This window comes from Eubalaena glacialis, chromosome 2 (genome assembly GCF_028564815.1).
Source record: "Eubalaena glacialis isolate mEubGla1 chromosome 2, mEubGla1.1.hap2.+ XY, whole genome shotgun sequence".
In the NCBI taxonomy this organism is placed as follows: Eukaryota; Metazoa; Chordata; class Mammalia; order Artiodactyla; family Balaenidae; genus Eubalaena; species Eubalaena glacialis.
In genome coordinates this window covers 35867850-35882007 of record NC_083717.1, presented here as the reverse complement: position 1 = coordinate 35882007, position 14158 = coordinate 35867850, and the positions used below count along the sequence as shown (strand labels likewise).

Below are 14158 nucleotides of genomic sequence, written 5' to 3'. Positions count from 1 at the left end.
GCCTCCATGTGTTTGTATTTTTTACAGATTTTTTACTGTAATTGATATCTAGTCTCATAGCGTTGTGGTCAGAAAAGATACTTGATACGATTTTAATTTTCATAAATTTACCAAGGCTTGATTTGTGACCCAAGATATGATCTATCCTGGAGAATATTCCATGAGCATTTGAGAAGAAAGTGTATTCTGTTCTTTTTGGATGGAATGTCCTATAATTATCAATTAAGTCCATCTTGTTTAATGTATCATTTAAAGCTTGTGTTTCCTTATTTATTTTCATTTTGGCGGATCTGTCCATTGGTGAAAGTGGGGTGTTAAAGTCCCCTACTATGATTGTGTTACTGTCGATTTCCCCATTTATGGCTGTTAGTGTTTCCCTTATGTATTGAGGTGCTCCTGTGTTGGGTGCATAAAAATTTACAATTGTTATATCTTCTTCTTGGATTGATCCCTTGATCATTATGTAGTGTCCTTCTCTGTCTCTTGTAATAGTCTTTATTTTAAAGTCTATTTTGTCTGATATGAGAATTGCTACTCCAGTTTTCTTTTGATTTCCATTTGCATGGAATATCTTTTTCCATCCCCTCACCTTCAGTCTGTATGTGTCCCTAGGTCTGAAGTGGGTATCTTGTAGATAGCATATATACAGGTCTTGTTTTTGTATCCATTCAGCCAGTCTATGTCTTTTGGTGGGAGCATTTAATCCATTTACATTTAAGGTAATTATCGATATGTATGTTCCTATTACCATTTTCTTAATTGTTTTGGGTTTGTTATTGTAGGTCTTTTCCTTCTCTTGTGTTTCCTGCCTAGAGAAGTTCCTTTAGCATTTGTTGTAAAGCTGGCTTGGTGGTGGTGAATTCTCTTAGCTTTTGCTTGTCTGTAAAGGTTTTAATTTCTCTGAATGAGATCCTCGCTGGGTAGAGTAATCTTGGTTGTAGGTTTTTCCCTTTCATCACTTTAAATCTGTCCTGCCACTCCCTTCTGGCTTTCAGAGTTTCTGCTGAAAGATTAGCTGTTAACCTTATGGGGATTCTGTTGTATATTATTTGCTATTTTTCCCTTGCTGCTTTTAATAGTTTTTCTTTGTAGTTAATTTTTGATAGTTTGATTAATATGTGTCTTGGCGTGTTTCTCCTTGGATTTATCCTGTATGGGACTCTCTGTGCTTCCTGGACTTGATTAACTATTTCCTTTCCCATATTAGGGAAGTTTTCAACTAGAATCTCTTCAAATATTTTCTCAGGCCCTTTCTTTTTCTCTTCTTCTTCTGGGACCCTTATAATTCGAATGTTGGTGCATTTAATGTTGTCTCAGAGGTCTCTGAGACTGTCCTCAATTCTTTTCATTCTTTTTTCTTTATTCTGCTCTGCAGTAGTGATTTCCACTATTTTATCCTCCAGGTCACTTATCCATTCTTCTGCCTCAGTTATTCTGCTATTGATCCCTTCTAGAGAATTTTTAATTTCATTTACTTTGTTGTTCATCATTGTTTGTTTGCTCTTTAGTTCTTCTAGGTCCTTGTTAAACGTTTCTTGTATTTTCTCCATTCTATTTCTAAGATTTTGGATCACGTTTACTATCATTATTCTGAATTCTTTTTCAGGTGGACTGCCTATTTCCTCTTCATTTTTTAGGTCTGATGGGTTTTTACCTTGCTCCTTCATCTGCTGTATGTTTCTCTGTCTTCTCATTTTGCTTAACTTACTGTGTTTGGTGTCTCCTTTTCGCAGACTGCAGGTTCGTAGTTCCCATTGTTTTTGGTGTCTGCCGCCAGTGGCTAAGGTTGGTTCCGTGGGTTGTGTAGGCTTCCTGGTGGAGGGGACTAATGCCTGTGTTCTGCTGGATGAGGCTGGATCTTGTCTTTCTGGTGGGAAGGTCCACGTCTGCTGGTGTGTTTTGGGGTGTCTGTGACCTTATTATGATTTTAGGCAGCCTTTCTGCTAATGGGTGGCATTGTGTTCCTGTCTTGCCAGTTGTTTCGCATAGGGTGTCCAGCACTGTAGCTTGCTTGTTGTTGAGTGGAGCTGGGTCTTGGTGTTGACATGGAGATCTCTGGGAGATTTTCGTTGTTTGATATTATGTGGAGCTGGGTGGTCTCTGGTGGACCAATGTCCTGAACTTGGCTCTGCCACCTCAGAGGCACAGCCCTGAAGCCTGGCTGGAGCACCAAGAGCCTGTCATCCACACGGCTCAGAATAAAAGGGAGAAAGAAAGAAAGACAGAAAGAAAGAAAAAGATAAAAATAAAATGAAATAAAATAAAATAAAGTTATTAAAATAAAAAATAATTATTTTTAAAAAATTTAAAAAGTAATTTAAAAAAAAGAAAGAAAGAAAGAAGAGAGCAACCGTACCAAAAAACAAATCCACCAATGATAACAAGCACTAAAAACTATACCAAAAGAAAAAACAAACAAACAAACAAACAAAAAAAAACCAGACAGACAGAACCCTGGGACAAATGGTAAAAGCAAAGCTATACAGACAAAATCACACACAGAAGCATACACATACACACTCACAAAAAGAGAAAAAGGGGGAAAAAAATATATATCGTTGCTCCCAAAGTCCACCTCCTCAATTTGGGATGATTCGTTGTCTATTCAGGTATTCCACAGATGCAGGGTACATCAAGTTGATTGTGGAAATCTAATCTGCTGCTCCTGAGGCTGCTGGGAGAGATTTCTCTTTTCTCTTCTTTGTTCGCACAGCTCCCAGGGTTCAGCTTTGGATTTGGACCCGCCTCTGCGTGTAGGTTGCCTGAGGGCGTCTGTTCTTGGCCCAGACAGCACGGGGTTAAAGGAGCAGCTGATTCGGGGGCTCTGGCTCACTCCGGCCGGGGGGAGGGAGAGGTACGGAGTGTGGGGTGAGCCTGTGGCGGCAGAGCCCCATGTGACGTTGCACTAGCTTGAGGTGCGCCGTGTGTTCTCCCGGGGAAGTTGTTCCTGGATCACAGGACCCTGGCAGTGGCGGGCTGCACAGGCTCCCGGGAGGGGCGGTGTGGAGAGTGAGCTGTGCTTGCTCACAGGCTTCTTGGTGGCGGCAGCAGCAGCCTTAGCGTCTCAGGCCCGTCTCTGGGGTCCGCGCTGATAGCCACGGTTTGCGCCCGTCTCTGGAGCTCCTTTAAGTGGCGCTCTTAATCCCCTCTCCTCGCGCACCAGGAAACAAAAAGGTAAGAAAAAGTCTCTTGCCTCTTCGGCAGCTCCAGACCTTTCCCCAGACTCCCTCCCGTCTAGCCGTGGCGCACTAGCCCCTTCAGGCTGTGTTCACGCCGCCAACCCCAGTCCTCTCCCTGGGATCTGACCGAAGCCCGAGCCTCAGCTCCCAGCCCCCACCCGCCCCGGCGGGTGAGCAGACAAGCCTCTCGCGCTGGTGAGTGCCGGTCAGCACCGATCCTCTGTGCAGGAATCTCTCCACTTTGCCCTTCGCACCCCTGTGCCTGCGCTCTCCTCCGTGGCTCCGAAGCTTCCCCCCTCCGCCACCCGCGGTTTCCGCCCGCGAAGGGGCTTCCTAGTGTGTGGAAACCTTTCCTCCTTCACAGCTCCCTCCCACTGGTGCAGGTCCCGTCCCTATTCTTTTGTCTCTGTTTTTCCTTTTTTCTTTTGCCCTACCCAGGAACGTGGGGAGTTTCTTGCCTTTTGGGAGGTCTGAGGTCTTCTGCCAGCGTTCTGTAGGTGTTCTGTAGGAGCTGTTCCACATGTAGATGTATTTCTGATGTATTTGTGGGGAGGAAGGTGATCTCCACGTCTTACTCTTCCGCCATCTTGAAGCCTGCTCCCTTTCATCTTTAGGGAAATAGCACTCATGTTAAGTATTGAACACCTTAGTAATCCAAATTACTTATCTTAGGTTTCTCAGTTTTTTCTTATTCTAATATTGGAACCAATGATTCAGATATTTTTGGAAAAGCCGGAGTTTCTGTTTTCCTCCCCTGCTCCATCCCTCCTCTGAGGCCCTGTAAGATGGAGACTACCCATCTGAACTGGGGTAAGAGACAAGGGGAAATACAGGAAGTGAAAAACATAGTTTAATATCTCAACATATTTTCCCACGAAATTGGAATCATGCTCTATGTGATATTGTAAACTGGTTCCTTAAACTTGAGTCTTGGAATGGGGTAGAAGGAAGAGTTAAACAAACAGAAACATAAATAAGTATATTACTTAAATTATAATAAATGCTATAAAGAAACAGAAAAGGTCTCAGGAACAAGAGTAACGTGAGGACCTAATATAGATTGGTGGGGGCTGAGGGTTAGGTGCAGGTGGTCAGAGGAGCCTTTCTAAGGAAGTTCTATGTGAGTTGAGAAGTGAAAGCGGAGTGGAAGTTGGCCAGGGGAAGTGTAGAGGAAGGTGTGTTCTACGCAGAAGGAACAGCATGTGCAAAGACACCGAGGAAAGGAAGAAGTTGGTGTGTTCAGGAAACTGGACAGAAAGGAAGTCAGTGTATCCTGAGATGAGATCAGACATGGCAGGGCCATGGTAGGCATTTAGACGTGATCCAGAGAATCAGTGGGGAGCCATTGGCGGCTTTAAACAATGAAATGATAAAGTCACATTTTTGAAAGACTGCTCAAACCCTGAAATGGGGAGAACAGTGATAGAGATGATGAGATCAATTACAAATTTTTAATAAATGTCCTTAAACGAGGTACCCAACTGGCCACAATTCCACTTGAGTATGCCCCATTTAAAGCCTGCTTCCATGTGAATCTGCAATAGTTTTTCCTTAGCTTGTCATTTCCTTTTTACTGTTTATATAGTGCCGCAAATATTCTTCATCAAGATGTTGACTCTGCTTTTAGATTTGTAGCCATGAATATCATTGCATCTCTGCTGTCTGTTCCAGAAATGCTCAGAGCATCCTTCAAAAATACTGCTTCCCAAATCGTGCCCCTCTGTGCTTCAGGGTTTTGCAGAGGTGTTTTTGTTTTGTTTTTACATTTCATTGAAGTATAGTTAATTTACAATGTTGTGTTAATTTCTTCTGTACAGCAAAGTGACTCAGTTATACATACATATATATTCTTTTTCATATTTTTTTCATTATGGTTTATCACAGGATATTGAATATAGTCCCCTGCGCTATACAGTAGGACCTTGTTGTTTATCCATCCTATATATAATAGTTTGCATCTGCTAATCCCAAGCTCCCAATACTTCCCTCCCCAAACCCCTCCCTCTCGGTAACCACAAGTCTGTTCTCTATGTCTGTGAGTCTGTTTTTGTTTCATAGATATGTTGATTTGTGCCATATTTTAGATTCCACATATAAGTGATATCATATGATATTTGTCTTAGTATGTTAATTCCCAGGTCCTATCCATTCCTAACTGCCTTGATTCAGATGTTTTGACTGAACGGTTTCTTAGTTCCTAAATAAACTCCTGCTTCTAGTGTTTCCCTGATCCATATGCACACATGTGATTATGAAAGATCCTTCTAAATTGTAGAATGACCGTGTGAGCTTCCACAAAAAACCCTTCAATGACTTCCCTTTACCTGTGGAAAATCCACATTCTCTACTTTGGCATAGGTATTTGTTTCCTTGGGCTGCCATAACAAAGTACCACAAACTGAGTGGCTTAAAAAATAGAAGTTTATTGTCTCACCAATCTGGAGACCAGAAGTCCATAAACAAGGTGTTTTGGCAGGGTTGGTTCCTTCAGAGGGCTGTGAGGGAAAACCTGTTCTCTGCCTGTCTCCTAACTTCTGGTAGCTTGAGCATTCCTCAGCTTGTGGGTGGCATTCCTCATGTGTTTTCATATCCTCTTCCTTCTGTATGTCTCTGCATCGAAATTTCCCTTTTATAAGGTCACTACTCATATTGGATCAGGGCCCAATATCTAACGACCTCATCCTAACTTGATCATCTGTAAAGACCCTATTTCCAAATAAAGTCACATTTCTAGGCACTAGCAGTTAGGACTTCAACATCTTTTTGAAGAAAAGAGTTCAACCCATAACAGCAAATAAAGTCTTTGTTACCCTGGTTTTAGGTTCTTGAACCACATTTCCTGTCATGACCACTCTCACCTCATCACACGCTATACACACACACACACACACACACACACACACACACAGGCACTCAAGCTGAGGAACTTGCCCAGCAGCCACACTAAATTATTCACTATGACCCATGTTCATGCTCATGCATGCCTTCTGGGCCTTTGCACATACCGTGCCCTCTGCCTGGAGCCCTCCTCCAGGAAATAAGCTAATACTCTCCCATAAAAGTAAGCAGTGGCTCACTTCTCACTGGTATAATGAAGCCCAACAATGTGAAATGGGACCCTAACCTTAGACACTTGATCGGGGTAAGTCTTAATAGTCCAGAGAGAAGTGGGAATGGGTCAGGGGAATGGGATAGAGCCCTAGTTCTACCTCCATCAAGGCATTTCAGACATGTTCCTTAGCTCTCTGGGCCTAGTTTCTTAATCTGAATGTTGACGAAAGGTGTCAGACTTTATGATCACCAAGGTCCGTTTCAGCTCTAGTCTTTCATTGTTGACTCACGCTTTCAGGTTGCATTTTTCACTCACATCTCTAGGACTCTGCCTAGTGTTTTCGCAATTATCCTCATACCTACTCATGAGTTGTTTGAAATGCTCAGGGTTTGTTTTAGTTCTAAGAATAACAGCCTTTGCTTGACCTGCCCAGGAGGCCAAGGCAGGGTTGAGTTTGTTTTGCAGTGCTGTCCTTCCTTGGCTTACCAATCAGGGCAAGATTTGACAACAAGTCTATAAACTGTTCCTTAAGGCTGCCGATGGAAGCATGCTGGTTTATTCACGCACCAGCCCATGTGCAGGATCCCTTCCTTCCCTCAGCCTCAGAGAGAGATCCTGCACATTATCTTCTTCAGCAGCATCTTGCTCACAGAGCTTTCAAGCTAGGACTAAGGCAACACACAATATATCTTGGCCACTTTGCAAAATTAAGGGTCTGCTTTTATGTGAAGAGAAATACTATTCCTCATTTTGAAGTTGCAAATTTAATAAACTTTTTGAAGGTTGAGAGTCATATTGGAAAAAAACCAGCAGAGACAAAGGGTTGATGCCAAAATAAAGGTAATTTTACAAAAATGTTTTAGGTTCTAGAAACCAGTGGTGTAGGAATAACAGGAACAGGGTGTTGCACAATATTTCCATACAAATATTTACTGACTCCAAGGGCAATAGCAGTAAAATATTACCCCAGGGTGAAACTTACCAGTGAGATTGGATTGGACAGTCAGTAGATCTTTATTTACCCAAAGGCAAATGTATTTGATGTATTAGCCTGAACTCTCCAAGGTGGGGTGTTGTATGTTTATTTGCTTTTATGGGGTTACTCCCCTTGGTCTATCCTATAACTGCTGAGTGTCTGCTATTTATGGAGTTTGCTTTTTCCAAGAGAGAGCCAGCGGTTCATAGAAACATGTGGGGTTACTTAATGGTCCCACTAGTCCGAGAAGAGCCTTCTTCTATGACAGGATTCAACACAGGGAAGTAGGGAAACAGGAGGCAAGAGTAATGTGTTTCTGTACCGACTTGTTACCCAGTTCTTGAATTAAAAAAAAAATTCTGTGTTTAGTTCATTGTCTGTTAGTAAATTGTTATCCATTTCTTGAATAAAAATGGTTCCACTTCTGGTTCCTTATGGCACTAATTGATTCTTCTAGTTACATACTTTCTTGAAAGACTGATCATCCTGAAGTCACTTCAAATAAATTACATAGTTAAGCTGAGTTGTTTTAATAGTGCAACAAAAGCCTTCTAATTATTTAGCCATGTAGTCTGATTGTCATCAAAGTATGACCTATATATCTACTATTGGTGATTTCCCTCACCTCTAAAGCTCCTGGAAATTTAGATATTAATAGGCTAATTAATAGGTTAACTTATATACTTCCAATTATATCCAATCCTATGGATAGCAGGGACTTAACATCTTCCTTTTAATTCGTGGGAGAGGACCCATGTTCTTTGCTTCTTTGTGAAAAAAAGAACAAAAGCTGCTGCTAATCACAACCTGAAGCCATTGTTTATCTGAGGCTGCTCACTTGTGGAGAGGAAGGACAGACACAGATAGAGCCCTGGGACCAGATACCCCACCAGATTACCTGTTGGCTCGGTGGTTGGATCGTCAGTGACCTTATAGTGCTTCTGTGCCACGTTGTCCATATAAGACCTCGTTCTAGACTGGAGACCCTGGAGGGCTAGATGGAGGCAAACAAAACTGAGACAGGAAGGGTTAAGAGACAGAGAAAAGGATTGAAGGAGGTGGAGGGAGAGAATACCCTCTTCCAGTTGAGGCTGCAAAATGAAGTTCCAAAGCATGTAAAAAAATCTAATACTTATGAAGATAGTCCACAGATTCAATAGTTGAAAGATGAATTCACTCCAGAAGAAATTAAAATATAAGAACAATCTGAAAAATACTTTAAACTAAGTATTATTGGGATCTTTGGAGAAATAACTAATAAATAATATCCATGTAAAGAACTAGAAATTTTGAAATAGAAATAGGCAGGAATGTGGTAAGAATAGATGTGTATTATAAAGAAAGCATTAGAAAACCTAGAAATGAAAAAAAGTCAATGAAATAAAAGAATAAGCTATAGACAATTGAAAGAGTTGGTGACTTGAAGATAGTGCTGAGGATATCAAATGAATCAAACCACAGAAGGTTGATGATTTGGGGAAAAGAGAAGAAAGTGCAGAAATAGGGAAATAATGGCAGAGAAGCAAGATATTAAACTGTTTACTAAAACTCAGGAAAAAATACTTCTAGTATCAAGAGACATAATTGGAAACAAATCCCCACTTTGATAGGGCATAGTGAGACTGCAGAAAATCAAGGATGACAAGAAATTCTTAAAAGCTATAAGACATGAAAGACATATTAACCCCAAGAACTTATTAACAAGTGGAGTTTCCAGAAAACAAAGGAATAACATCTTCAGAGAACTCAGGGAAAGTCATGATCATCCTAGAGCTAAACTTGCTAAACTTTCAAGTATATGAATGTGGATGTCCATTTTTAGCCTTGTGATGGACTAGATATCCTGAATGCCCTTTTGTTAAAGCTCCTAAAATGCCAGGTAAAATATGTAAAAATAACTTGAAATGTAGAACTAAGCTTGTAAGAAAGTAGGGGAAATCCTCAGTAGCCAAAACGAAGCTGAGGCATGAATCTAGAGTGGTAACCCAGTATAAAAGTTAGTACCTCCCTGGGGACAGCTACCAACAGCCCTTTATGCAGGAGGGGGGGTTATATCCATCTGACTATGTGATCTGAAAAATTAATTCACATTGGTTTTGACAGACGTAATGCAAATTCTGTGTAGAGGAATGATGTAACTTCCACCTAGAATTTAAAATTCCCACAAAGACCTAATGGGAATGACCTCATAATCAAAAATCAAAAAACTCAGGAATAAACAACGTGGGAGAATCAGTGGGGAATCAGATACACAGAGCATCAGATAATTGGAATTATCAGATACATAAAATAAAATAAGTTTGTTTAAAATACTTAAAGGTATAAAACTGGAAATGAAAGCCTAAGCTAGGAACAACCTATCAAAAATACTTGGACAGATTTTTTAAAGAACCAAATATTAGGTTGAACCATATAAAACTTAAATTTCATTGGTCAAAAATGGTCAAATATTGGCAATTTCATATGGTTCAACCTAATAGAATATCTAGGTTAAATATAAAATCACTGACATTTAAAAGTTATGGAATGGGGCAAACAGGTGAAGTAGAAGAGAGATCTGAAGAAATTACCTGGAAAAAAAGCACAGAGAGCAAACGAGATATGTAAAATATGCATTAGAGGTAAGAAATACAGAGGAAATATTGAGAAGGTATATATCTAAATGAAGCTACAAAAAGATAGCAGGTAATATTCAAAGAGATAATGGCTGAGAATATTTTGGAGTTAATGAAAAATATGAATCCTGAGAATCTGGAGTTACAACAAATCCCAAGCAGGAAAAATAAAAAAGAAATACACACCTAGACACATGCTTGGGAAGCCTTGGAACTCCGAAGACAAAGAAAATATCTCAAAAGCAATCAGAGAAAAGAGATGTATAAGAAGAGCAGCAAAAACTGACAGTATTCTTCTCATTAGTAATAATGGAATATTATCTTCAGATGGCTCAGAGGAAATAACTGTCAGCCTGGAATCGCATACTTAGTGAACAATATATCAAAGATGAAACAAGGGTATTTTCAGATTGTAATGGGGTCAGCAAACCGTGGCCTTACAGGTGATGTGAGGATTAAGTGTGTTAATACATGTAAAGTACTCTAAAAAGAGCTTGGCCCATGGTAAGTGATCGATAAATGTTAACTACTATTATGTTAGAAATTCTAGGTGAGCAAAACCAGGAGACTTTACTATCAGCAAACTTTCACTAAAGATAATTTTAAAAGAATGTGTTTATTAAGCAGAAAACTGATCCCAGAGGGACGGTCTGAGATATAAGAATGAATACTGAACAAAGTACATTGTAAAGACAGCTATCTAAAAAAGAATCACTGACTGTGCAAGTCAATAATAATATCTGAATGTGGATTTGAAATAGATATTGGACAGCAAAGCCTAGTAAAACTGGGTCAAAGGTTGATTGTGGAGTTAAAGTGCTTTAAGCCCCTTGTACTATTTGTGAAGATGGAAATAATTTTGATCAACTCTAGAGATGTTAAATAGGCCCTTTAAATTTCCAAGGGTAACTCTAAGGATAAAAGATAGCAGAGGAGAAAGCAGAATAAAAAATATAATGAACTCAACCAAACCCATGGAAAAATAAGACAAAACAGGAATGATTAAAATAAGTATGGAAAAGTCAGGAGAAACAGAATTCTAGACAACAGTAACAGATGAGAGTAGTTCAAGAAGCCCTTTCATCTTGATCAAGAAAAGGAATAGAGACACCAAGAAACTCTAGACTTTGTTATCAACATTTATAGTGATAGACGCTATAATTTAAGGGTAAGTGCTAAAGGAATATAAATGCTAGTTTATATATTCATTTCACTTTTTGCATGTTAATTGAATTTTTTAATTTCTGAAGTTAAAAAAATCCAATTTTTAAATTTATTTAAATTTATTTGTTTGACATAATGTTTTTCATTTTACACCTATTATACTTTTATTATTTTTAATGCCTTTGAGATTCCCCTTAAATTACTTATATTTATGCTGTCTCTTTTTTTGTTCTTCATAGTTCACCATAAATTTATCAATTTTATTTGTATTTTGAACAGCCAACTTTTGTTATCTAGTTTACTCATTTCTGTTCTCATCTCTTTTTTTGTTTCCTTTACTTTTTTTGGTCTAATATACTGTTTTTTTAACTTCTTGAAATAGATTATTGTTTTCAGCCTTTCTTTCATTTTAATATATGCATTTAAGACATTGATTTTCTTCTAATCATGGCTTTAGCTGCATCCCACAGATTTTGACATTTCATATTTTTTAACATGCATTTAAAAATACTGTCTAATTTTCATTGTGATTTCTTCTTTGACCCATGAGTAATTTAAAAGGTTATTGCATAATTTCTAAATATTTAGGGGATTATCTAATATAGTTCCACTGTGGTCAGAAATGTGATAGACTAGGTGGCTTAAACAACAAAAGTTTATTTTCTCACAGTTCTGGAGGCTAGAACTTTTAAGATCAAGGTGCCAGCAGGGTTCAGTGTTTGATGAGAGCTCTCTTCCCAGCTTGCTGACAGCTGCCTTCTCACTGTGTCCTTTTATGGCAGAAAGAGAGAGAGAGAGCAAGCTCTCTGGTTTATCTTCTTACAAGGGCACTAGTCCCATCAGGAAGGCCCCACCCTTATGGCCTCTTCTAACCCTAATTTCTACCTAAAGGCCTAATTTCCAAACACTATCACATTGGAGGTTAGGGATTCAACATATGAATTTGGGAAGGGATACAAACATTCAGTCCATAGCGTGTACTGTGTATTATTTTAATCCTTTGATTGACTTGCTTCCATTTTACTTAGGATTTATATTTCTCTTTTATTTAGAATTCAGAATATATAACCATACATAAAAAATATTTTCTTTATATACATTTGTCAGATTTTGTGCTCAGGTTTTACCGAGCTTCATAATATGCATTAAAATATTTAATCCTCTTCTTTACTTTGGAACATTTTAAATAACATAGGAATTCACTTGTTTCTTAGAAACTTGTAGGCACTCAATCACACAATTAGCAAGCTCTAGTCCCTTTCTTGAATAGAACTTTTTGTAGTTGCCTAATAACATGTATTTCATCAAAATTTTCAAATGTATTATTCAGTTCTCTATGTTCTTATTAAAATTCATCTTTTTGATAAGCCAGGAGCTTAGAGAAGTATTTCACAGCTTAAAAATTTTTTTATTACATATCCTTCCATTTTTCTTTTATCTAACATCTCATATTTCATACATATTTGTGCTTGTTATTCAGTCTCCGTATTTGTTATATCATCATTGTGAACTCTTGCCTTCGTAAATTAAGATTTTACTCTTTTTGCCCTATTTGTCTTTAATACTGTTCTTCATTTTTTCTCTTAGTCACATAAGTAAAACATGTTTATTATAGAAAGTTAGAAATCAGAAAAACTGAAAAATCACCTTTAGATAAACACTAATATTTTTCAAAGAACTAACTTATTTTTTCTGATAATGAATGTTTATTATAAGAAAAATCATGAGAAAGATACTAGCAAGAATAAAGAAAATAAAAATCCTATCACTTAGAGATCATCACTGTTAACATTTCAATGTGTAATTATCCATATTCTTTTTCTGCATGCGTTTATAGTGCATAAAATAACATGGCTATTTTATGACCTATTTTCTAATAAAAATACATGAATGTATTTCCATGTCAGTAAGTATATATCTACTTTACTTTTAATGGCTGCTAGCATGGTGCTTTATGAATAGACAATTATTTATTTTGCCCTTTATTATTAAATCTTTAGATGGCCTCCTTCCACTTTGTAAAATTTAATTAATTAATTAATTAATTTTTTGCTGTTACAAGCTACCCTGGAGCAAGCATTTTTTTATTAATGTACATTTTAAGCATTTAAAAATTATTTCCTCATGATATATCTTTACAGTAACTAGTTAAAAATTCATGATTACTAAGAATTAAATATCCACAAATTAAAATAATCATTGTATACAATTTTTCACCCATCAGATGGGCAGAGACTTTTTAAAATGATATTGTCCAGTGTTGGTGTGGCTGTAAGAAACCAGGCCGTCTCACTTGCTTTTGGTGAGAGTGTGAATTGAGAGAATCTTTTTTGAAGGCAACTTGGAAATATGTATCATGAGCAGCTGCCCTGGGTTTTAATTTTTATAGATGTTTCATGAGAAAACCTGATTTTTCCAAGATCTTATTGGAAAGGAATCACATTTTGTATACATATATATATATATGTGTTGTAATCCTAACATAAAAGAATTTTCTTAGGGACATTCCAAATAATGAATCCAGGTGCCCTGAAATTTTCCTGAAGTGTGCTTTTAAGCATTTAAAATTCTTTTGGCACCTATATAAATCACCCTTGCCTTGGGGCTCTATTCAAAACAAAACTAAGATTTTATTATTGCTGTAGGGTGGTAGGTTAGGATGGAGAGAAATCTGCTTCTCTTTTACTCTGGACTTTCCCAAACAGGTAAAATCTTTAAACCCTTTCCTGATACTTCTTGCCTTGAAACATTGTATTTCTGTACTTTAATTGCCTATGTTGATGCTGTGACTCCAGGATCTGGATGTGGCGGGTAGAGTCTGGAAGTCCAGAGAGGAACTTGTCCATGCTCTGGTTGTTGCACAGAGTCCATTGGACAGTTAACGTTGCCCACTTGCTTTTTGGTACAGGTGGCACACGGGCTCTTGGGGACCCTGCTCAGCTACCTGTGGTGTTGGAATCCAGACCCGAGAAGTGTACTGCCTGCACCCTGGGGAATCCCCCTCCCCTCCTGAGGAATGCCAAGATGAGAAGCCCCATGCCTTACAAGCATGCAATCAGTTTGATTGCCCTCCTAGCTGGCATATTGAAGAATGGCAGCAGGTATGGCAGACTGGTGACTCCACGGCCGCCAGGCTGATGATTGTAAGAGCCCTACATTGCACTAAGTTGAA

At 38.4% G+C, this 14158-nt stretch overlaps 1 protein-coding gene across 1 annotated transcript in view; it reads left to right on the top strand.

Annotated features, from left to right (window-relative positions):
- The window catches only part of ADAMTSL3 (ADAMTS like 3), a 374428-nt gene that overhangs the window by 266871 nt on the left and 93399 nt on the right, over window positions 1–14158 (top strand). Inside the window, exon 18 of the mRNA XM_061179848.1 lies at window positions 13895–14087. Coding sequence (XP_061035831.1) covers window positions 13895–14087 — 193 coding nt within the window. The remainder of the gene's footprint in view (window positions 1–13894; window positions 14088–14158) is intronic.